At 36.5% G+C, this 24,449-nt stretch overlaps 1 protein-coding gene across 3 annotated transcripts in view; it reads right to left on the minus strand.

The window, feature by feature from the left end:
• Window positions 1–24,449, minus strand: part of USH2A (usherin) — a 389,400-nt gene that overhangs the window by 137,728 nt on the left and 227,223 nt on the right. For all 3 annotated transcript variants that reach the window (XM_075412995.1, XM_075412994.1, XM_075412996.1), the window contains 2 exons: window positions 4,362–4,512; window positions 4,048–4,190 (listed from right to left, as the gene is read on the minus strand). In XM_075412995.1, the coding sequence (XP_075269110.1) occupies window positions 4,048–4,190; window positions 4,362–4,512 (294 nt within the window). The remainder of the gene's footprint in view (window positions 1–4,047; window positions 4,191–4,361; window positions 4,513–24,449) is intronic.

Consider the following 24,449-nt stretch of genomic DNA (forward strand, 5'->3'; position numbering starts at 1 on the left):
CATCCTGGAACCAAAACTTTGTGGTAAGCATGCTAGAGGAGCACACCATAGCACTCTATACGATAGGAATAACGCTTCCTTGTTTTGTCAACAAATAGCTCAGCTGATACCTTGCAGGAGCTCTCTTTTTTTTTAATTGCTTTTTTTCTCTGCAAATTCTATACGTAACGATCTCAAGTGACTACTGTGTACTTTTGATATTACTTGTTGTGAACAAACATTGGACTGGCCTACAACTTCTTTATACATAAAAAAGATGGACTTGTAGTCACCTTATGTAAGAAGTAAAAAATTAAAAATTGGACTGCCTGATAGGCAACTCACAAAACCTTCACTCTCAACTAGTGCAAGCCAGGCGCTTTTAAAAGGGCTTCAGTAAGAGTTCTCCCTACTGGAACTGCACACTGACCCACAGGACTGAAATGTAGCCAACCTAGAGAACATGCTGGTGACTGAGATGTCCTTCTGTATGCAACTCATTGCACTGCAGACAGTTTCTGGGACACCCAAAAGAAAAAAAAAGGATCAGCCAGCTTTTCTCTAAAGTAGCAATTTTGCTAGCTTAAAACTTGTTTGAATCAAGATGAATTTTCTCAAGCACTATAAAAAGCACCTTTCTCATTTGGGAACTATCCCTCAAAGATTACACTGTGTGGATTGCTACCAGCCAATATAATTTTGCAAATGATAAAGCTACACCATCAGAATGCTGCAGCTGCCATTGGGCCAGCTTCAGCTAACTTTAACCAACTCCTTTACATCTTCCTTCTCAGGCAGCTCAAAGACTTGCTATACAAAAGGGAAAACTTTACTGATATCGTCTTTTTTATATCCAGGATATTTTATGTTATTTCTGAATGTAATGCATGAAATTCTGGTCTCAGTTCACATACTGACCTCTCAGTTCAGTGGTGATTACATTGGTTGCAGGAGAGATATCTTAAATTTACATTCAAGTCACTGAAAGCAAGATCTAATCCAGAAACTTCATCAAATGTTTCTATTTGTCTGGCAGTAAATAGTCTGATGCTATACTGACCAAGCTCACTGGAACAAACATCTTTTATTAACATGTGCTTAGCAGGTTTTAAAATACTCATAGGATATGTACATTACTGTTATCTGGCACGACCAGGTCAAACTTTAAAAAATGCATGGAATCAGTTACTAGTGCCACACTAATGTGAATGGAAGTACTTGAAAATTATCTACAGCATTTTTTCTTGCATTAAAAAATACCCCAAACCTACTAGTCTGTATATTAAGGCATTTTATTATCAGATACAACTGATTTTTATGGCAACTTTTGCCAATTTTTCATTAATCATTCCTAATATCTTCCTAGTTTACTAAATATTTATCACAAATAAAATATAATATGCAGATACACTGTGCAATCATCGGCTTGCGTTAGTGGATTTTAAAAGTGAATTTGCTGATTTACATCTATTGCTATCACGTATACGTGCACATAAACACACACACACACGCATATAATTTATTCCTACAGATATTTTATGCTTTGGTGAAACAAAAAAGACATATATTCACTGCATAAAATTCAATAAGAACATGTGTACACACATATATTTCAACAGAGTGAGAGATATGGGAAAGTTCTATTGTGAAATTGTGTTTCAAAAAGTCAAAATCTGTTGGTTAGCAGGGCCAGGAATTAAGTGTATGTCTGCAACAAGCTGTCAGTCTATGCAGTTTTATAAGAAACCTATTGAAACCTTGACAGAAATACCACTTATACCCAATGACAATCATTCATTCTTAAGCAATTGAGTTGAACATCCTTTCACACATGGCAGCTCTCCACAGTGACACCAAAACCAGAGTCCTTTGTCGCAACTGAAAGTTGTGGGTTTTTTTGTGAATTACAATGGTTGTTGGATACTGGGGACACATCAGCATGTATTCTTTAGAGCCATATCGATGCAAATGGAAGAGAACATTTTAAGGAAAGTAATTTTTCCACTTAGAGACATGGAGTTTATAACCAGATTACATAAGTTATTTAAGGTAAGGAACAAGATGCAGCATCATAGCTGAAGAGGTGAGTTTATTAATCTCAAAATATTTTAATTTCGTAAACACTGTCAGAGGCATTATATTTTTCTTTTCTTGTTCTTATGTTTCCTTTGGCAACATCTACCTTCCCTACTAACTTAAGGCATTTTTGCAGCCAGGTTTTGCAGAGGGTAGCATTTCATGTTAATGCACAAAGACCATCCAAGTTCTATGCAGAACGTAAACTCTACATATATGTTCAAGAAGACTATACAGGAATGCATGTCCTGTGTAGGCCTTTTGAGCTTTCCCTAACTCCCCAGAATAGAATTTTAAAATTCTACACCTACTACTTTGCACAAAAAATAATTTTTACATATACTAACAAGTGATGCCTTTTAAGTGCACTTCTGTTCTCCACCTATCTAAAAAGAAACAACACTATGTGAAGCACCTGACCAGAGCCAAATAATCGTTGCAATTTGAATGAAATAGTCACAGGAGACTGGGTGCATTTAGACCATGAATGTAGACAAGGTCAATAATACTGTATCCACTTTTGGTAACAATTACAATAAAGGAATTGAATCTTAACAAAGATTTGCACAGGTAGATAACATATCTCTGGCATGTAAAGACCAAGTTTAGAACTTACTTTTATCAGGTAATCACTTATAGGTAATGTGGTCATAGAAGCATTTATACCTTTGGAGCTTAAATGGATTTATCAGATAAATTTCTGTTGTGAATTATTTGCTCAGCTTGAAAGAAAAATATTTTACAATTGTGGGAACATATTTTCTTCTGGATGTTTTCTCAAGATAGACAGCTATCCATTTAGACAAGGGACTAAGATGAATCTAAGTCACCAGCACCGAATATTTACTACAACAATTGCATATGAGCATCAGGTTGAATTTAGGGGCTGAAATGCAGATCTCGCATCAGTGTAAAACAGAATAAGACCACAAGGCCTTTCCGTGTGAAGGCAGAGAAAGCAACACAGTGATGAAACCAGCAATAATACACTGAAACACTCCCCACCCACACCCTCCCCCCAGCTTTTCCTGCTCGGAATGACTTACTTTCTTATTATCAAGGTATAGCAGGAAAAATCTCTTTAGAAAATACTTAATTTCTCTAAAATTTGGTACAATGGGGTCATCCATTACTGATTAAAAAAAAGGCGGCAAAGAATACTTTTGAAAATAACCGATTTTTCAAAAAAGTGTGCTATTAGATATCCTCCTACATTGTAAGAGAAAACTAATAGCTCAGTTTTTTAAAAAAAGCTGGAAATTATGTATTTTGTATATGTATTATGTACAACAAGCTCAGGTTTTCTCATACGATTCTGCTTATACATTGTATCACGTGCAAAATCCTACTCTGCCAACTAAATGGCTGTACCTATATGCTGATACCTGTTTGCTAAATCAAGGGATTGTTGAACAAATTATGTGGAGTGAGCCTGCAGAACATAGAAGTGTTAATGAGCAAAGTGATGGGACTGGCAATGACAAACTCAGTTTCAGACCAGTAGATCACCACTTTGAATTAACAAAGATCACTGGGAATGAAAAGTTCTGTTCAGCTGTTGTACAGCTTAGGTATTCTCAACACAGAGATAAGACAACTGTCATATACTATCAACTTCAACTTATTTTTTCCGATATGACTGAAATAAGAATTAAGTCCCTGAACATAAAAGAGTACCACTTACAAAACTATACTTACCAGTGTATCTTAAACTAACCATATGTGATGAACACATATGCACGGAGGGATATTATAAAAAGAAATATGATACTACTTCACAAAACTTATATTTAAATATTCAAGTTTATGAAAATCTAAGACAACAGATACTTGATCCCCTAGGAGTTATTGCAAGTTAACATTCAGGAAGGAAATACATTATTGCTATTTAACTAAGAAAGCTAGATAACCAAAAGAAATTATGTACAATGGCAGCTGAACTGTTATTTATGTTTTCTGCTAATGGGAGTTAAATAAGATTGGACGGCTTACTGTCCTCTGCTGTAGTCATTGACGCCCAGTTGCTATAAGCATTGCCATAACCATTGGAGGCAACCACTCTCATCTCATACTCAGTGTACGGCTGAAGATCTCCAACCCTGTGTTGCAAGGAAGCAGTAGGGCTGGAAAGCAAACTGCAAAGAAAAACTGCATTAGTTACATCATTAAACATCCCAGCATCTAAAGAAAAACTAAAACATGACATGACTTGTAACAAAACAGCCACGATAAAGGTGAGCCACATTCAAGATAATGGGACTTTTCTTGCTCAGCAGTTGATGGTGGCCTTGTTATGGTTTGCGTACTCTAAAATGTCACCAGCAGAATGCCTCCGCCGCATCTGGAGTTGGTAGCTGGGCGCGCCTGGGGCGTTGTTGCGAACTGGTGTAGACCAGACAACCTGAAGACTGGTCGGAGTGGCAGATGAAAGCCTTGGAGGCATCACGCCATCTGGAGCTGTCGAAAAACATGGATGAATTAGAGCAGAGAAAACCACAGAGAACATATGCCGGGTGGAAACAAAATGCTCCATATACTGGAAAAACTGTTCCTCAGGATCAACAGCAATGTTAACATGGTCCATTTAGTTTAACATTTTCACTGCTGAACAATGCTATTTCTTTATTTTCTTCTTTCCAATACAGTTACGTGAACATCACTTTGCTAAAAGCAAACCTCCAAACACCAGAAGTAATTCAGAAGCAATATATTCTCTACCACCTGTTCAAATATTATCTAATTCTCCTTGTGCCCAGCTCTGCCACCCTGAGAAGTTAAAGAAATGCTCAAAGAAATGTTACCCGGCAAGAGTAAAATTGATCAGACTTTTTGTTATTCAGATACCTTCTCACCCTTACAAATTCATAATTTTAAAAGAAAACAGCAGAAATTTTAAGGGGGAAAAGGTATTTAGGTAGAAATCAAAATAGATTCACTAATGGCTCTGTCTCTAGTCCACTGTTTTGTTAAGGAAATTAATTTTTGTGAAGTCCAGGAACTGCAGATCAAAATCTGTCAGTAATGATACCACCAACGACCTTTAACTGCTGCAAATTTCACTGCATGCAGTAAAAACTATGCGAATTTGCACCCATGAGTTTATGGCTTCGTTTTTTCTTTAAGAAGAAAACAATCTGTTGAAGAAACTTTCTGTACATAAACACATCCAGAACTTTCATATATAATGCACGCCTGTAGGCTCAACTCTATAGCTCTTTTCTAGAGAGTTAAAACACTGGAAAGTTACCACCTTTGTCATTTAAACTCTTGTGTAATAATTTTGCTTTTCTTGGTCCAGTAGTTACCATTTGCTTCTTTCTTTTGTCTTTCCAATAGACATCTTTTGTTGCTCTTAATTTCTTCTTTCTCTCTACAGGAAAAAACAGTCTCACAGATCTGTAGCTTAAGGTGTAGTTGTAAGCCTCAAAGCGTAAGTTGTAAGATGAGTGAATGGTATTTTACAGTAAGTTTTACGATTTTCATTTACCACCTGTATATGAAGTGGCTACTAAGAGAAAAGTAACTGACTTTGTGATACACTGTCTGAATCATTCTTTCCCTGAAACAGATGAAAGGATGGTATTGGCTCAGAAAAAAAGTCATCAGGCATATACAATATTTTTTATTTATACATACATATACACACACACACACACAGATGTGAACTAGCACCTGGCTGTTTGATTATACAAACTAATGACTGGGGAACTTGGAAATTCTTCTGCTCCAGCTCCAAACTGTATTACATAGAAAGGCACAAGACATGGCTTGCTCCAATCTAGAGACTTGTTCTCTTACCCTTAAGTTCAAGGTCTGGCAGTTCTCATAAGAGTTTTTTACTAAAAGCTGGCTGCTGGGGTACCTAAGTTATTACCAGGTATTTTACTTCTGAGAATTGCCCCCTAGCCCTCCAATCCTTGTGTTTTTTTCAGGACAAAATGAAGTGGAACCAGATCTCCAGCTTCCTTCACTCCCTCCCCCTCCTCTCTGTTGCTGTGAAAAAGACAACATAAAATATTGAGGCTTGAGCCAGCCTGGCTACCTTTCAATGTTCCCTCCTGCTGCTGTTATCTAGACCTCAGCAATAAGGCTACAGTAAATCCCAAGTAAACTTGAAATCTTCCTGTTTCCAAATCCAGATGTCTGAGACTGAGGTTATTCATGGTTTGCAAATCCCTTGCCCAGCACCTTCAATGCCAATCAAGAGCTTGTGAGCTCCTCAAATCAGAGGGCAGAAGATGGCTGATTTAACTTGAACAGGCCCCCGTACCATTTCAGCTGAGCCATCAAACAAACATCTGCACACAAAATGCCTCTATAAGTGAATTAAATTTCACTCTCAGAGTAAAATGGAGAACATATATTTACCTCACTTAACATTGTTCTGTTTAGCAGCAACATAATTAATGTTGGAGTTAAGTTGTGCAATAACAGGGTTTAACTGTTATGGATGTAGAGTACAGTACTCATAGATAACCATGTATTATTTTGGCATCCCTTTAGAAAGTGATTCCTGAAGTTATTAGCAAGCAAACTCTGCCAGCATGAGAAAGATAACACAAATAATGTAAAAACTTTTATTGGAGGGTTTTAAAGTGTTTTCAAAGTTGGCACTAACAGAAAGACTCAGTGCCCCTTCAAATATCCCATTGATGGGCCAAGGTCAATTGTATGAGGTTTAACAAGGCCAAGTGCCAGGTCCTGCACTTGGGTCACAACAACCCTGTGCAACACTACAGGCTTGCGGAAGAGTGGCTGGAAAGCTGCCCAGCGGAAAAGGACCTGGGGGTGCTGGTTGACAGCCAGCTGAACATGAGCCAGCAGTGTGCCCAGGTGGCCAAGAAGGCCAATGGATCCTGTCTCGTATCAGGAACAGTGTGACCAGCAGGAGTAGGGAGGTGATCGTGCCCCTGTGCTCGGCGCTGGTGAGGCCACACCTTGAGTACTGTGTTCAGTTTTGGGCCCCTCACTGCAAGAAGGACATTGAGGTGGTGGAGTGTGTCCAGAGAAGGGCAACAAAGCTGGTGAGGGGTCTGGAGAACAAGCCTTATGAGGAGCAGCTGAGGGAGCTGGGGTTGTTTAGTCTGGAGAAGAGGAGGCTAAGGGGAGTCCTTATTGCTCTCTACAACCACCTGAAGGGAGGTTGTAGACAGGTGGGTGTTGTTCTCCCAACTAACTAGCAATAGGACAAGAGGCAATGGCCTCAAGTTGCATCAAGGGAGGTTTAGATTGGGTATTAGGAAAAATTTCTTTACTGAAAGAGTGGTCAGGCATTGGAACAGGCTGCCCAGGGACACGGTGAAGTCACCATCACTGGAGGTGTTCAAAAAGCACGTAGATGTGGCACTTTGGGACATGGTTTAGTAGGCATGGTGGTGTTGGGTTGATAGTTGGACTTGATCTTAGAGGTCTTTTCTAACTTTAATGATTCTATGATTCAAAGCAGGGTACTACCTCATTTAGAACTGAACTGTCTGTAGTTTAAAATGCACCAGTTGTTTAAGCAGACACCAAAATTCTACGCAGCAAAAAACCTACACCTAATAATGAATCTAATCAGCTGAGCTGAAATTTGGCCAGAAAGCAAATTTCACTTTTTTATTGAGGCGACAGTGGGAGCAACTCACTGAGGAGGCAAAAGCGTTAAATTTATTTCTGGTTCTGTCAGAACACATCACTTCACCTTTGTCTTTCATTTCTAAATCTGTTAAATCGAGATAATACTTATCCTTCTTTGTAAAGCTCTCTGAGATCTACAAAGTAAAAGCCCCAGTTAAGCTTTATGTATGTATAGTGGTGGTTATTATAGTGATACAGGAATGTTCATCAAAAAAAAAGATGTAGCTGTCTAAATGTCAATAACAATTCACAGCGCCGATGTTATTTTAATGGCGTAGGTAATCTCAGCTAAATGTTCAAATCTCTTCTACTAACAAAAGCACAGCATAGGGAAGAGTGGAAAATCTGGACAAATCTCTTCCGTGAAAGTCTATTGACCTGTAGAACAAGCTGAGCTCACTACTTTTGAAACAACATGTTAGAATATACAGCAAATTTATTTAATCTGAAAGACTTCCCATAGCTTGCAGAGAATGTCCTCAGCTATGCACTAGCAAGTGTCCTCAACTATGCGCTTCCAAAGGAACGGGGCAGGGGAGCAGGAGGGTACAACAAAGAAATTGTCAAGTCCCTGCAGAGTCATAATGAGAAAGGTGCTCTATTAAACTATTCACACTTTGATCATTAAAACTACAGAGCACTTCCCCCCAAAAATGGTAATTCTAAATTGCACACAAAACATCCTTTGACTATTTCAAACACTGCTCATCACCAAGGTCTTCAGTGTAACATTTCCCTCACCTTAACCCTTTTTATCCGATCCATATTCCCGAGAGACTCCTTACTACCCAAGTAATAACTGGCAACCAGCAGTAATTCTACTGCGAATTTCTCAACAGAAGAGCCGTGTATCTATCAGCTTGATATATCGTCTTTAAGATGCAATGTTGCTCAAAAAGCTCTCCTCAAGCTTTAATATGACCCTCAGGGGGCAACCACTCCACTTGCAACCTACTGAATCAACATCTAGCCCAGTAAATCCTCACTTAGCAGGGCAGAAAGTCACACTATGTATATGAAGAGACTACAAAGGCAAAATAAAATATTTAATCAGATGTCAATTTTAATCAAAGAATTAATAAACAGCCCTGCAAAATAATACAATTGAAGACTGTATCAAGCTGACAGTGATATACTGTATTCCAGATACTCATGCAGATAAGTCAAGAAAGATCTGATTCTTGCTTGCCACTAATGTGCTAAGCAGTTTTTGAAAAGTGTTTCAACTTCTTGCCTCAGTTTCCTTATCTTAAACAACATATGCAGTAGTAGTCAGCTTTTTAGGTATTTGTTAATTTTAGGACAGCAAGCATTTTGTTAAATGAATATGCTTAAATTTTTACGCCATGTTGAAAGCCTATTTCTCTGAAAGGCATTCATTATAATTATCAAAAGGATATATCTAAAATGTAAATTTTCTGAAAGTAGAAGACGAAGTAGGTTTATTAAAAGTGAACTATCATTAGGACAATAAATTATTATTTAGTTTTAAAAATGTCTGCACTATTAATATTTAGTAAGAGGAAGCAAAGCCAGTAGAGCTCGATTTGATATCTATCAAATTTGTGTAAATCCACACCAACTTTGAAGCGAAGCCACACCACTTTTAACAGTGATCAGATCTGTTGGCCCTGCTGTATCCATAACATCTGCAGATAGGCAGCTAGAAGAGTTTGGAGCTATGTAAATGTAACTTTACAATTTGTCACCTCTGCACATGTAAAATATTTAGCACAGATGATGTATTTGCATCTTATCTAAATACTTTTCACACACATGTATGCAAAAGATAACTGCAAGTATTTAGCTACAGAGAAGGAAAATAGGCTCTCCACAGTTTGTACCATAACAGCAAAGAAAAGTTTCAGTCAGACTGCCTTTAGAGGAATGTCTTGCTTGGTTATGTCTACTCTCACTCTTTTCCAGGTCTTTTCCAATTCACAAACCCCATTTCTTTATCTCATTGCAGTGGTTGCTTAGGTACTCCTGGTTCATTTCCTATTTTAGGTGCTCATACTGAGATCATCTCATTACAGTACTTTTTATGTAACATATGGCATTATGTTCTGCACGTTGACATTTTTTTTCTTCTGATTTTCCCAGGTATGCCTGTTACCTAGTTGTTGACTCAGTCCAAGTTATTCCAGTCATTGCGCTCTATAATTCTCAACATGGGCATGTGTTTTTGTTTCATTTAACTGAAAGACAGGCCATGATGCTTGGCCATATGTCATCACTAGAAGGGCATGCTAGTTGTAAACCTTTATCTACTGGCAAAGCAGAAGATTGCTTTTTTTGTTTCTTCACAGGTTCATAAGTTTACTCTGACTTGGTTTTTACCCCTCTTTTCCCAGTTCTTTCCTACCTAGTGTATAGCAAATACACGCAGTTCTTGATTTTTCATTTAACATATAAGTTCAACCATGTTATTTTCCACCTACTCAATGCCTAAAGAATGCATAGAGTATTCTTGGATTTTCTTTTTAATTTTATAATTTCACTGATATATGTTTTCACGTACAGATATATCTCCATCTAATAATACATACACCAGGGACAACACACCCCTTATTCAACACACATGTATGCACTTCAGAACATACAATAATGAAAGGTCCACGGTGACCTTCTTGCTTGCCCCCCTCTGGCACATGGGGCTTGGGAAGAAAGGAAGCTGCTCCATCGGAAAAAGCAAGTAGAGAGACACAAAGCAGTAGCTTAAAGCCTCCATAAACTTCCCAGTAAATCCAAATGTGTTCACACCTCATGTTCATTAAATTTTCCTTTCAGAAGCATAACATAAACAGGGTACAGAAATATCTTGTTCTCTCTTCATGATCTATCCCCTTTTATACATCTGATCTCTGCTATAATAGTAATTTCATTTGTAAAGAATTTGCTTTGTAAATCTTTTCACTTTAATCTTTAACGTTAGTTGTACTTGGAAGGCACAATATCACTTGGAAAAATGAAAATAAGAAGTTTGAAAAATCTAAAATTTATCTTGATCTGGATTGAGTGTGTAAGTTCTGACTGCAAATTTTCCTCCACTTGCACTTTTTGGTATTCCAAGCTGCAGAGTACAGTTTTAGTAGGGCCCTGAAAATCAACTCAGGCTTTACTACATGACCTGCAGACCTGAAGTTTAAGACAAATGTCTTTTGAAATCCCAGAGCAGGCTTGCTTATTCCTCATTAATACTGCCCTAGTGAAAAACAAAATCAGACCTCTCCCTCTTTTTAATGAACTTTTCTTCATGCACAACCTCAACATCTGTAATCCAGATAGGGGTCTCAAATAAAAATATGTGTCAGAGATGCCCCTTTCCTAAGTCTTATATTTTACTGAGGTCAACACTATAAAAATGTCTTCTAGATTTGTCATCTTTACCTTTATAAAAGAAGTAACCTGCCTTCCTTCCTCATGCTAGACAGAAGTTAATCCATGTTACTCAGCAAGAACTTTGCTAAACTCTAAAAGCTACAAAAGAATGCCAATAAGCAATTAGCTGAATGATTAATGATTTTAATATCTGTAATAAAGACATTGGATGGAATTTATAAGTGCCCAGTAAAACTAATTATTCATCAGACTGTTTAAAAGGATGCCTAGCCAATAACTGTCATATCACAAAATTAATTTAAAAATATACTATGAGGAAAAAACATAGGGATTGGTATTACAAAATCAGGCAGAAACCACCATTAAACAAACAGTTCCTGGTTTAACTGTAACTGGTTACTGGAAAATGACATACCTCTGCGAAGTAGCTTTGAGAAACTATCACATCTGCCTCTTTTTACTCAGGGGAACAGATGTGGCAAGAGCAGAGGGAACAAGATCCTACCTATCTTCATGCAAAAACTTCAGCTTCCTGCATGAAGCAGCTTTAGATTAATTTCAGGACTATCTCAGGAAGAAGGTGAAACAATTTAACATCACCTTCAAAATCCTGCAGCTTCCCTTAAAATTGATATCTGCAGGCAGACAGCTATGACCAGAGGCAAGTATGCTAGTCCATATTGATGGAAACATCTCTGGCGAGAGTCTTGTTGACTGCTGGTGAGGAGATAATTGGCTAAACTGAATTATCTTTCTTAACATTGATGGTACAATTTCAAGGAACTGCAGGCTGGCTTTTAAGCTTTTTACTTCATGTTTGAGACTAAACAGTTCTTAGATAGCTCTGGAAATAGTGGACTCCTGAAGGCCACAAAAAATGCAAATTATATCACTGATGGTCGGGAAAAGACCAGGGAAGAAAGTTTAAACCTATGTAGCTTAAAGAATAATAGAAGAACAAAGGGACAAACATATAGGAATCTTCAGCTTCACAGAAGTTTTGCAAAGACAAAGAGAATCTCTGCATCCTGGGGAACAGGACATACAGTAATGAGATTAAACTGCTGCAAGAAAAACTTCAAATCTCCATCAGACTAAATAAATGTTTTAGTAGAAATGAGACAACCTTATGGCTCTGAGAAAATAAGATGCACAAGATGATTTCCCGATGAACTCTTTTCAGCCTAATAGTTCAATGAAGGGGACTCTAATGTCACAGAAGATGAAGAAGGAATGAAGAAAAAAGAAAAGGCACAAAGGTGGTGATGTTACAAGAAGTATATGCCTCAATCTGAAGCATAAATTGTTGAAAGTTAATTTTTAATATTGTTTTATTCTATGACTGAAGGAAAAAGGATGACATAGGATATTCAAAACCAGAAAGCAACATTCTGCTTGAACAAATGGACATGGTTTCTGCAAACGATTGTTGCTGTATCTCCACCCAATGTGGCAAAAGAAACTAAGAAACTGTAGCAACCTAACTGAATGCTGAAGAAAGCGAGATATTAGAAAAGAGGTGAATGTTCTCATCAAATAAGAAGTCTCCTGGTTCAAATGCTAGCGTTATGTGCACTCCTCCAGTATGAATGTGCCCGTGGACAGTTACTCACAGAACAGTCTGCCCTGCTGGCAGAAAACTAAAGTGTTACCAGTCGATGTGCATTTTGACAGAAGCATCAGTTTATATATGTTTAAGTGTATAGACTGGAGAACAATGTAGGTTTGCAAATAAATCAGATCTGCAACAAGATTACCTGTAGTTATTTTTAATCCATAAATTTCTCTGCAGTACATAGAGGATGGTGTGAAATACTACCATTTCTGATGGAATCCAAGCTTGAGAATGTCCATAAACAGAAAAAAGATCTGACAAGATGACAGATTAGCTGGTGTTAGGGAGCCACTATGCGCAGTGGGTGGTGCAGTCTTACTATATTTTGAATGTCCTACAGATATCTGCAAGATCCAGGTCACTGGACTACCTTTTGACCATGAAACAACTGAAGCAATAACAGACATTCCCCTCCCAAAATTCTCTGTTTATTTGCAGAAAGATGAGGAAAAGAAATTTCCTTAAAGTTTCTGCTCCTAGTAATCCAGGCAACACAGAGCTGGATGTGATTCGCAAGCTGCTAATTAACTTCTTTATGCCATATGTGGCAATCACAAAACCCCCCTTGTCTCATTGTTGATGTCTTTTTACAGGGAAAATGGGAGGCAGGTGTTGAGCAAGAAGGACGCGATTCATCCAACCTGGAGTTGTTGTCCCCATCCCTCTCATCTCCTCCACAGACAGCACAAGCAGAAAATTTGACTCTCTGGCATGCCTGCAGGGGACCAGCTCCCTGTCGTGGCTCTCCCAAACCACTGCACCCCCTCAAGCTGCCTCCTCTTCTCCTTCCCTTTCTGCAACAGAAAAACATGGATTTACACTGCCACATTTCCAGTGGCATTTACATGTTTATTTGAAGATTTTTTAAATGAATACTATATAGTACTATGACTTATAGAGAGAACATTTAGAAAAAGAAAATTGAATAATAAAAGTAAAATCTTAGTTATAAAATAGGAAAAAAATCACCTTATTTTTACCTAAAAATACCCACAGTTTATATCAATAAATAAGTGATTCTTCACAACAGACTCACACATTAAAGATTGGATGACTTTACCATTACTGGGAATCGCAAGGTTGCAAAGACCAAGGCAGTTGCCTCCTTGGGTGTGAGCACATTTGGATATTTCAGCTGAGGATGTCCTATCATTAATACATCTCATTACAGCTTTGGTTTTGGTTCTAGTCTCTTGACAGTACTGATATAAAACAATACTAAAGCTACAAACATAGTTAGTCTCATTGCGTTTCAGATTTTGTGATGTATTCATGGTATGATATTCCCACAATCACTGTTCATACACCATTGCTTTCTGCAAGAAGCTTGCAGAGTTCCTGAAAGCTTTTGTATATTCTAACTTACTTAAGCTTCTGAAATATATCTTTATGAAATACATGCATATGACATATGAGAAAAGCAACTAGTTCTTGGATATTATGTTCATATATCAAAAAGTGACACAGGAGCACACTAGGGATTACGTTGTCAAAGAAACCATAGAATTTTATCTTCTCATTTCCCATTTTCTCTAAGGTGTAGGTGCTTATCACAACAATACCAAAGTGTCTTCTATGTCAATGCACCAAAATAAATATATTCCCATTAATAGAATTCAGAAATTTGGAATGTACAAAACCTCATAAACATTAAAAATTCTAACTTCACAGGCTGGGAGTCTTCTCTTTGTTTGCAGGAATTGTTGTTCATATAAAGGCAGTAGAAGTCATGCCCTTAAAATACTGAAAACATAATTCTATGAAAATTTGCCTCTTATAGTTCAGTCAAGTATCTTCTAAAATTTTGCTCCCTGGAAGTCTTTTTCAGTACCAACCATATTCTCACAAATGGAATTAAAAAAAAAAAAAAAAATCATTTACTACTTTGCTCCAATCTTCAAGCTATTAAAAAGCATATTATCTTTTCCCGTTAACCTGAGTTGAGCAAGGCTGAAAACTAACATATTAAAGCAACAATACTTATTAAGGACAAACTCTGGTTTGTGTGTTGTCTTAACCTGCTTCTCAATTCACTCTGAGGCATTACAGCATATGGCCTATGAAGTAGCCTATACTCTCTAGTTTTTGTCTGCAAAGTACAGCACATGTCAGGTTCAGACAAAATACCAAGAATGATTGTATATTTTATTAAAAGCCTATTTTTTTCCCTCTCTCTCTTTTTAACAAAAGTCTAATTTAGTTGTTGTTCCCTTAGGTACAAAGTACACAGTTCATAATTCATTTGATATAAACTGTCAGTTTAGATTTTTGCACTTCTTTCATGAATGAGAAAAAACATGTACATTTCAATTTCCTTCTATGAGGTTTTACTAGCAGCAGCCCCCCTCCCATTGTGCTGCTCAAAGACCTTTGTGTTAAATGAAACATCAAGATTCAGAAACTGTAGGGAATGGTATTTCCAAGACATACAGTACAAATATATGAGACTGGGAAAAAAGGTAATGATTTTTCCTACCAGTAAAGTGATCTCTCCCAAAGAGTATCTTTGATCCTTGAATTAGTTCTCAGTTATAATTTAATACATCAAAACTGTCAGCAGCTTTCCTTACATTTAGACATAAAATGATATAGCCAACTCCACAAAGAGCAAAATACAACATTCAGGGGCTTGCTCCCCTCCCAACATGTGCTTGTAATTCTGAAGTCCATCAATATTAATGGGGAAAATCTGCGTACATCAAAGGAGATGGCAGAGAATTAATTTAATTGTATCTGTCATCATTAACAGTATGGAGAGTTTTTTCCTATATAACCAAATCCAGCCATTCATCAACATGCAAAACTCTCAGGGGGGTAATCTTCTGCACAATGGCAAAGACCAGAATCAAAAATTTAGTTCTAGAAATGACACTATTATAATTAAGAAAACAACAACGAAACACTGTATTTTATTCTCTTATATAACACACAAGGCTGAAGCCGACAATTCTGAACTATCACATTTACAGAGTAAACAAGAATTCTTATCACTTCTCAAAATTGCCGACTGCAATGCTACGGCTGTCACTTCATGTTATAGTCTAGTTCAACAGCTGCAGTATCAATAAATTAAGCTGTATTAGAAAATAGCAATAGGATCACATTCTGATGCTTGTGCTGAGTATCAGCACTGATGAACAACATGAAGTCCAGAACCGAGGGCCTGCTCCCCTTGTTCCCTTTGCTGCTGATATGTACACTGTCTCTCCCCACCCTGAGAAGAGTCTTTAGCCATGGGTTACAATAGTACCTGCTCTGTCCTCTTCCCTAGTAAATAAGACTTTTTTTTTTTTCTTTTTCTCCACAGTAACATGGTTTCAACAGGATAGATGGGCAGTATTCTGCCTGCCTTGCTTATGAACCCAGAGATTAGTATGCTGCCCAGCAAGTGGGACGTGGGAATGTTAGTCACTTTAGGATGAATAATCCAGATCTCCTTTTTTCAGTCAGTACTCTAACTGAGATAAGATATGACAGAATATGAAAGGTGACATCTCTTCTACTTCACTGTGGCAAAAATCCCTAACTGTTTTTATGGATTGGTCCCCCACTAAAAAGAGCATTTCAATTAACAGAAATATGACCCAGGTATTACCTGCTGAAGTATTTAATATTCAAGGTGAATAAAAAGCAATTCAGACGAGCTTATTCACACATGGAAATAATCCATGCAAAATACACAGTTGACTTATCTGATGAATAGGGTAAAAGGATTATAGCCTTTTATACCCGACCCACCCACAGAGGAATATTCGTACAGCATTATTAAGTAGCTACTCATCAGTTAATGTCCTGTTCTAGATACTTTTAACAAATAAACCATTTATATGAATTAACTATTGGCTTCAGTTCCTCAGATAATGCTGGAGAACATGTAAATCCACTGGAATTGGTGGAAGTGTGTCAATATACAACACTGAATGATCTGTTCCCAAGTATTTTAACTGAAAAGACCTTGGCTACTGTCTTGTACAAAATTGGGTAACCTAATTGATTCAAAGTCTTAGTAACACCATCACGTTTTATTCAAACCCAAGCCAAGCTGACTGTGTTTTGCCTTATATGCCACAAGACGTGTCACAGCATTTACTCCAGTCTGCACATACAATTCACCGTACGTTGAGGTAACACCTTTGCAACACTTGTTCTCTACAATACAGATTTTCTTCAATCTTTTGACAAAAAGTAAAGATGCAGAGAACACTTCCTCTCCTTTGTTCATTTTTAAAACATAGACTGAAAAGACTAATTCTTCATCACAGAAAAAAAAAATTACAGCTGCTTAATTCAGATTACAACCATCAGGAACATCTTGTTGAATTATTTGGACAGTACTATCACTTTCTTAGGAATAACCCTCTCATATAGGCTTCTTAGGATGTAAGAGCCCTCACCACTTCAGTCGAAGGAAGACTATAGAAAAGCAAAATATTCTTTCCTTGTGTAATGCCATCTCTTCACTCATTCAACTTCTTTTCTTTCTATGTGTTTTAATAGAGCTGTTTGTTAGATAATCTAAAATCAATCAACCTGAATTCATTTATTTTCTACGTACACAGTGGCTGCATTCAACTATGGGGACATCTTTCATGGAGAGGCAATCACCCAGTCTAAGCTGAGGGACAAGAAGAGAGGCTGACAGACTTTCTGACATGTGTATTATACTTTTCAGCTCAAGGTTTAATATAAAAATCTCTTTTACCTTCCTTTGCTAATACACGCCTGCCTTTCTATCTGCAAAATGGGAATAACAATTCTCAGTCACTTCGGAAGCCTACTGGAAAGCTGAATTAGCAAATATTTGTAAAAATTATAAAAGTAAATATTTCGGTGTACAAATAGTAAGAATTAATATAATTCAGTACTGGACGTATCCCACCATAATACGAAATACATGAATTTCATTTCTCTCTTATTTTACTAACCTGGAATTAATCTAAGAGAGTAATATTTAACCGTCAGAAGAATAAATCAGATCTGCATACAGATCCAAAGAAAAAAAGAAAAAAGTCCAGCATGTATGCATGAATGTGCATTTGCTAATATATCATATACATACTTGTGCATGTGCATCTGCACGTGTGTGCAGACAGAAAAATAAATGTTCAGAAAGAAAAGCACAGTGAGGAAAAACTATCAAATGCCAGGAATCACTAAGCTCTACACACTCTTATAGTTACCTTTGCTGTAAGAAAGAGGGTAGAATACAACAACATTGCATTGTAGGGACACTAGAGGAAAAATGGGGACTCTAAAGACTGGTTCTCACCCAACTTTGCTTTTCTCTCCCTTCCTGTCTTTATAGGGAAGCTTATTTACCCTTAGGTACTCAGCCAACTTGCCCAAAGATAACTACACAGATGTTACAGAATGAGGAGCCTTATACTAGGAAAAAATAGGGAAAAGTCAAACTTAAACCACCATCAGAATAGATAAATAACTTAATGAAGGAAAAATATTTTAATTCTGCAAAGCATTTTAAGAATTCAGATACAAACTTTAAGATTTTGTTTAAATTCAATTTCAGATCTATTTCCAAACGACACATAAAACTCATAAATAGGAGTTATTTTTAGTCTGAAAGGAACCCAGCAAAAAAAGCAGAAGTACTTTTGTGGCCATGATGTTTAAGATCATCTCTGGTTTTGTCCCCAACTAAAGAGAGCAAAAGAAGAGTTGATTCCCTCTACATTTCACCCTCAGGAAGATCTTAAGAGACCTTTAATTTTTCTCCTGTTAAGCTTTTTATTTCTTTATTTACATATATACATATATATATGGAAACCTAAAGAGTGTGTAAAAGGGTGGCAGAACTTTGCTGGAGGCTTACAGAGTTCATTGCAAACAAAAGAACTTCAAAGCTTCCTCAATTGTGCAAAACAGCTCAAACAAAACCTTGCCACTTAAGTGCTTTATGATCAGCAGGCTAACTTCCATAATCTAGATGCTTCAAGTGCAGAAAATACAGAAAGAAATGACAAAAAAACCCAGACAAAATCAACCCACAGACATTTGCCTTTGCTGTCAGATAATGAAAATGCCATTTTTATTCTAGAAATTATAGGGGCAGGAGTTGTCAAAAATAAACATAATAAAGTGAGCTTTTTAGAAAATCAATACAAATCATAGTAGCAAAGTAACATAAAAATTGAGCCAACTTCTAATACTTGCATATATCTGGAAAATGGTTCAAGAGACAAAATTCGTGGTGTAATTTTTCAAATGTCCTCTGTATGTTTTCACTAGGAATTTCAATGTCATTTTATTGCAGAATTCCGTCAACAGAAGATCCTAGTTTATCATAGAAAGAATGTTGGCTTTAGAGTACTGAACAATCTGGTTCAGATTTACACAGAATGAAAATAAAACCCCAATCATGAATAGGCTTAAGATTATATAAAAATTGCATACTTCATCTAAATTGTGTCCTTTTCTATGTACAATTGAAATTGGTCCTAAATAGGCTTATGTGATGGTTGGTAATAATTTTAAATAATGATCTGCTGTAAAATTCTTCAGCAGTCCATTTTTCCCACTTTTATATATTTTTCTGTTTTTCAGAAGTACAATCAAGCCGTAGTTTTCCAGCATGAAATCTACTCTACCGCAGATTTCTTCCAAGTGGTCTTAAGTACTGCCTGGACCTCATGCTAAGACTAAGGTTTTGGAAAGACATGGAGTAAGACCTCTACAATGAGGTTAATTGCCTGCTTATAGATGATCAATTGGCTATTTCAAGCTGTTGCACAGTTCTCCCTTTCTCATCTGGCACTCCCCAAGCAAGCAAAAACATCCTTGTTCTTCTAGGCAACTAAAATAGCAGTTTTTATCTTCTTGTCCTAACTGTTTCATGCAGCTCCAGAAGACAGAAAGCAACCTAAATGCTGACAAATACATGTGTCCTATGTTTGGACCATTGGAACAGCATAGCTGTAAGTATGGGTGATCTGCCTAGCCCCTAACGGACAGGGTGCAGAGACAAAGAGAAAGAGGCAATTAGATATAAAAAAGACACAGAGTGTCATTGCCTTCTGGCAGTCTCCAGTTCTATGAACAGGGACTTACCCTAAGGTTCAATTTAAAGCAATCTTAAGGTGGTCCTTTATGATATGTGAAGTTAGGCTGAGCCCCGCGACTGGCTGCAGTTTAGGAAAGTAAGCAGTAAAATGTGTGCCTCTGTGCCTCCCATTCGCAGAGTCTGAAGACAACGTTTCAGGAATGAGACTTGCTTCTCTCCTCTCGCCACCCAAAACAACCACCCAAAACCAAGAACAGACATAGGACAAGCTCATTGAAAGATGTGCTGAACAGACTGGTAAAGGGGAATAAAAGAAGAAAGCAGAACTAATGAAAATGACAACCAGTTTAGTATTGCAGAAGTATTATATATGACAGAAGTATTGTCGACTTGCTTGCAACAGTTTTGTTTAAAACATTTCCTGTTCTTCATAAAATTCGGAGATGATATTATTCCTCTCATAGAGATATCATGCAAATGTTTGAGAATTTGGAATTTTTTTAATACAATTTTTTCACAATGAATAAAATAGAATGATGCCAGAAGCCTTTTTTTTCTAAACTACAAGTGACATGAATGTAAGAGAAAAAAAATGAAAAAGAAACAGAAGATATAGAACAAAAAGAATATTGCTGGATTTTAGTTTAAGTCTACAGGAAAAAGAAACAAGAGAAAGAGAGAAACAAGAGAAAGAGAGAAACAACTAATGTCTCATAAATATGTGAACTTTAAAGTAAAAGAGATTCTCTCAAAAGAAGTTTTATGGTGTGACTCTTAATGTGATACTGAGCATCATGGAAAAACAAACCTGTGTCACAGGGAAAATTCTAGCACATTCAGATTTAATTTTTCTACCTAAGTAATTCTGGCCTAACAGCATCAGTTTGCTTTGTTTACTGAATATTAATTCACCTAAGGAGGCCTGTTGGATTCAGTGATCAATTTGCATGAACAAGTGCTTTCAGATATGAATATACGTTATATGATGTAATTCTTATTTGTTTACACAATTAGATCAATGATCCTGTGATGTGGTTCAATATCCAGTCTCAGAGGTGTTGCTACCTAAACTAACAACGACTGAAATCCTCTGGCTGCAGGACACCATCCTCTGTAGATGTTCAACAAACACCAACAGCTACAAGTATATATGCTCACTGTTTGTGGCAGAGAACTAGTCCAAGCTTGTAGGCAGAGACATACAGCATCCCATAGGCAAACAAGGTACCAGCAAAGGGCAGGTGCTTTAGAGTCCAAGACAAAATCTAACATGTTTCACAGCTAGCCATTCCTATGCCATGCAAATCACAGACAGAGCATATAAAAGAACAACATGCTCCATAAATTATGGCAGAGATTGAAGAGACACTTCACTGCTTCGGCAAATATTTTTTTCAGATTTTCTTCCCTTTTATGTATTACATACGGAATATATATCAATTCTTTGAGCCTCTTTTCTATAGACACATCAGCACCAATTTAATCATTTGTAATCCCCAACACAAGTAACCACACAGAGACAGCTCTGCCATATGATACAGAATTACCACCCATTACAAGCTTCATACCTCTCGTCATTACTTGGCAATCTAGTCCAGAAAACCGAGCTTTGGAGGTGATGATTTGAGCATCCACCTTCCTGCTTCTCATCTGATCAGCAGCCTGTGTCTCTCTGCTGTCTCTCTTTGCACCTATTTTTTCAACATGATCTATCTTCTTCGTTTCTGCATACAGGACTTCTCCTTCCCTTCCACACTAGGGTCTTTGAGGTTGAAGGCAGGGAACAAATGGATTTAACCAGAGTACAAGCTATTACCAGTAGTGATTGCAACTTTCTTTTCTGTTACCTTACCCTTACTTATCACAAAGCAATCCCAAATTAATGAGGTCCGCTATGCGCCACTGCATCAGAAATAGCACTCATTAAGAAGAAAAATATATAACCAAGGACTCTGTACAGAAGATTTTCTCCCAGATTTTTGCAGTTTTACATCCACTGTATCATTTCAATTCATTTACCTAATTGAATTAATTCTAAAACAATTTGTTCTCCAGATCTTTTACTGGTTGGCATCCTCAATTTAATATGAAGCATTGGCTAGTAAATTATTTTTTACAACTTCTACCAAAGCAGTTTAGGACAAGATAAATAGAACAAATCTATTCTTTTTGGAAAAAATATAAAACTCAAATAATTTACTTCTACCTCTGTGGTATGAAATTTGTCACTAATCATTTTAAACTATGCCCTTTTATGCTTCCTCCATCTCTTTTAGCCTTCTATGCAGTTCTTTGATGTAACAAAGACAGTTTCAGACAAGATTTCAGTTCATCTGGAAAAAAAAAGCTTTAAGTCTTGAGGCAAAAAGCAGTGTATTTAAAATTTATATACTCCATAATGCCTTTGTTCTGAACTTGAACATCCTGAAAAACTTCTCTGCTTTCTTTTGCCTATCTACTCTGAAGATCATTTGTTCTCATGGTTTCAGCTTCTTATTATGCAACAGTGACTTTAACTGTTGGTTCCAGCATTTAAGTACATGCACAGTCATGGCTGACCCTTTCTGATCAATTGCCAATCCATACAGGTTTGACTGATAAAAGAGCCAATTAGATTTAAGCAAATTAAGGGACATCACCAATGTCAACCACTTATTAAACTGAATGCTGAATTTCATGCATACAAAACACTAATGCATGAAGTCCCATTAAGAGTTGAAATCCTAACCCCATTAGTAACTCCAGACCACTACAGGGTAAGGGTCAAAAGAAAGTTTCATATTTATGGATTAACATTTGGATTCAGTTTTTATTTTTTTTAATCTTTCCAAGAACTCTTGAACCTCCACTGCAATTTTAGTCAAGAGCTTAGATAAAATATATTCCTTATTTCTAAGATTTTTTTTTAAACATTGACTTTAAGCATGGCAAATCAGCTTGATGAGAAATTAAGATATATTCAATCAGGTAACACCAGCTATTAGGTGTGCTGTATATTATGTGCAATACAGTTTAAATAAAAAATGAAACAAAAGAAATGTATGTTGTAAGAAAATTTGTATCATAATTGAAAAACAGTGGTCTGCAGTAACTTCAGAATGGAATTCTCCTTTGTCTTCTATCACCATCCCTCTTATACAACCTTCCATAAAGCTCCATAAAGTATTAACCACAACGCATATTTCTGAAACAGCTTTTTTTGTTATCTTTGAAAAGAGAATGCTACATTTTAACACTCGTTAAAAGGATGTGATTTTGTATATAATGAGACCTCTTTCACTCTTTGATCAAACAAAACTTCTGTCGAAGTGAAATCTTGGCCACTGAAGTAAAAAATAAAATTCCTTCTGACTTTGGTAGGATCTAGATTTCATTTAATGATTTAGAAAGTGTTTGTAAGTGAAGACACTGAATATAGCCACGGGTAAAATTATCATTATACTCATAATTTAACATGCAATGGAATTTTATGGCATTCAAAGAGTCATTATAATAAACATCACAGTAAAGTAAACACACATTGTCCTAGCCATACACATGTGTGTCTGTATGCGTGTACACATATAGTGAGAATATCGTGTGTGTGAGAGTGCTTCTTTCATATGCACTGCTTCATTTACTATTCATTTCACTACAAATCACAGTCCACTGGACAATAGTATGGAAGATTTCTTTAATAACTCTCACTGCTAATTTAATTCTACTTAAACATACATATCCTAGTGAATGCCACATGCTTTTCAGCATGATTTTATGTGTAAATCAGGATAATATGTTTTCAGATCATTAACTAAAAGGAAGCATGAACTAAAACCTATTTAATCAATGAGGTATTGCTCTTAAAGTACCACAAGGTCATAAAAAAGATAATTTCAAAGCTATAAGTTTTCTAATTGTAATCAACAACAATCTAATGATGAAAGAAAGTGTATCTTAATGGCTGTCATAAACTTGTGCACATCCTTGCCTATCTTTAAAGATCCTTTACCTTCTTATTTTGTAAAATTTTCACTACAAAATTTTGTTATTTCTACTTGCGAAATTTAAGTGTGACACTGGGATTAGACATGTCAGTGTCTTACTGCTCAGTCTTAAGTGAGCAGTAAAACTCAGATGTGGTTTTATTATTATATGACAATACATATTTGTTAATATTAGGTATAATTTGTCAATCAGATTGCAATACTACAAAATGTGCTGGGAATTTACATTTTCCTTCTTGCTCAGTAATCTGTTGTACAAACTCTCCATTTTATTTATTCACTTTTCAGAATTTCAGAAGTCTTTCTGTTGGTTTGGCCCCAAAACCAATCCATCTGTTTGCAAGCAAACTGTTCCAAGTATAATTGTGCTTTTGAGCTGTAAGGTTTATGGATTTTTTTTGATTGTTGCTTTTTCTTTTCTTTTTTCTTCTTTTTTTTTTTTTTTTTTACTTTCCAATGATATGTATGTCACTTTACACTATTCCTGCTCATTGTCTACCCCTACACATCTCTCAAGATCAAGTTTTGTTGGGCTCTTTAGAATTCAAAACTGCCTTAAATTCGTTGTTTCTACTGGCATTTATTCAACAAAAGCTAATTCACTAGGATGTCCATGAAAGAGAATGCAAAAGGAACACATATACATCAGTCGTAAATTTAAGCTTTCATTTAAAAAAATAACCAAACAAACCTAACATGCACAGTGTTAAGGCAGCATTTGCTCAATTCTCTTATTTCAATTTTTTATGAAGATAGCATCCAAAGTGACTTATAGCCTTATTCACTGTAAATCAGCACACTGCAATTTACTTTCTTA

This window comes from Opisthocomus hoazin, chromosome 2 (genome assembly GCF_030867145.1).
Source record: "Opisthocomus hoazin isolate bOpiHoa1 chromosome 2, bOpiHoa1.hap1, whole genome shotgun sequence".
Taxonomy (NCBI): domain Eukaryota; kingdom Metazoa; phylum Chordata; class Aves; order Opisthocomiformes; family Opisthocomidae; genus Opisthocomus; species Opisthocomus hoazin.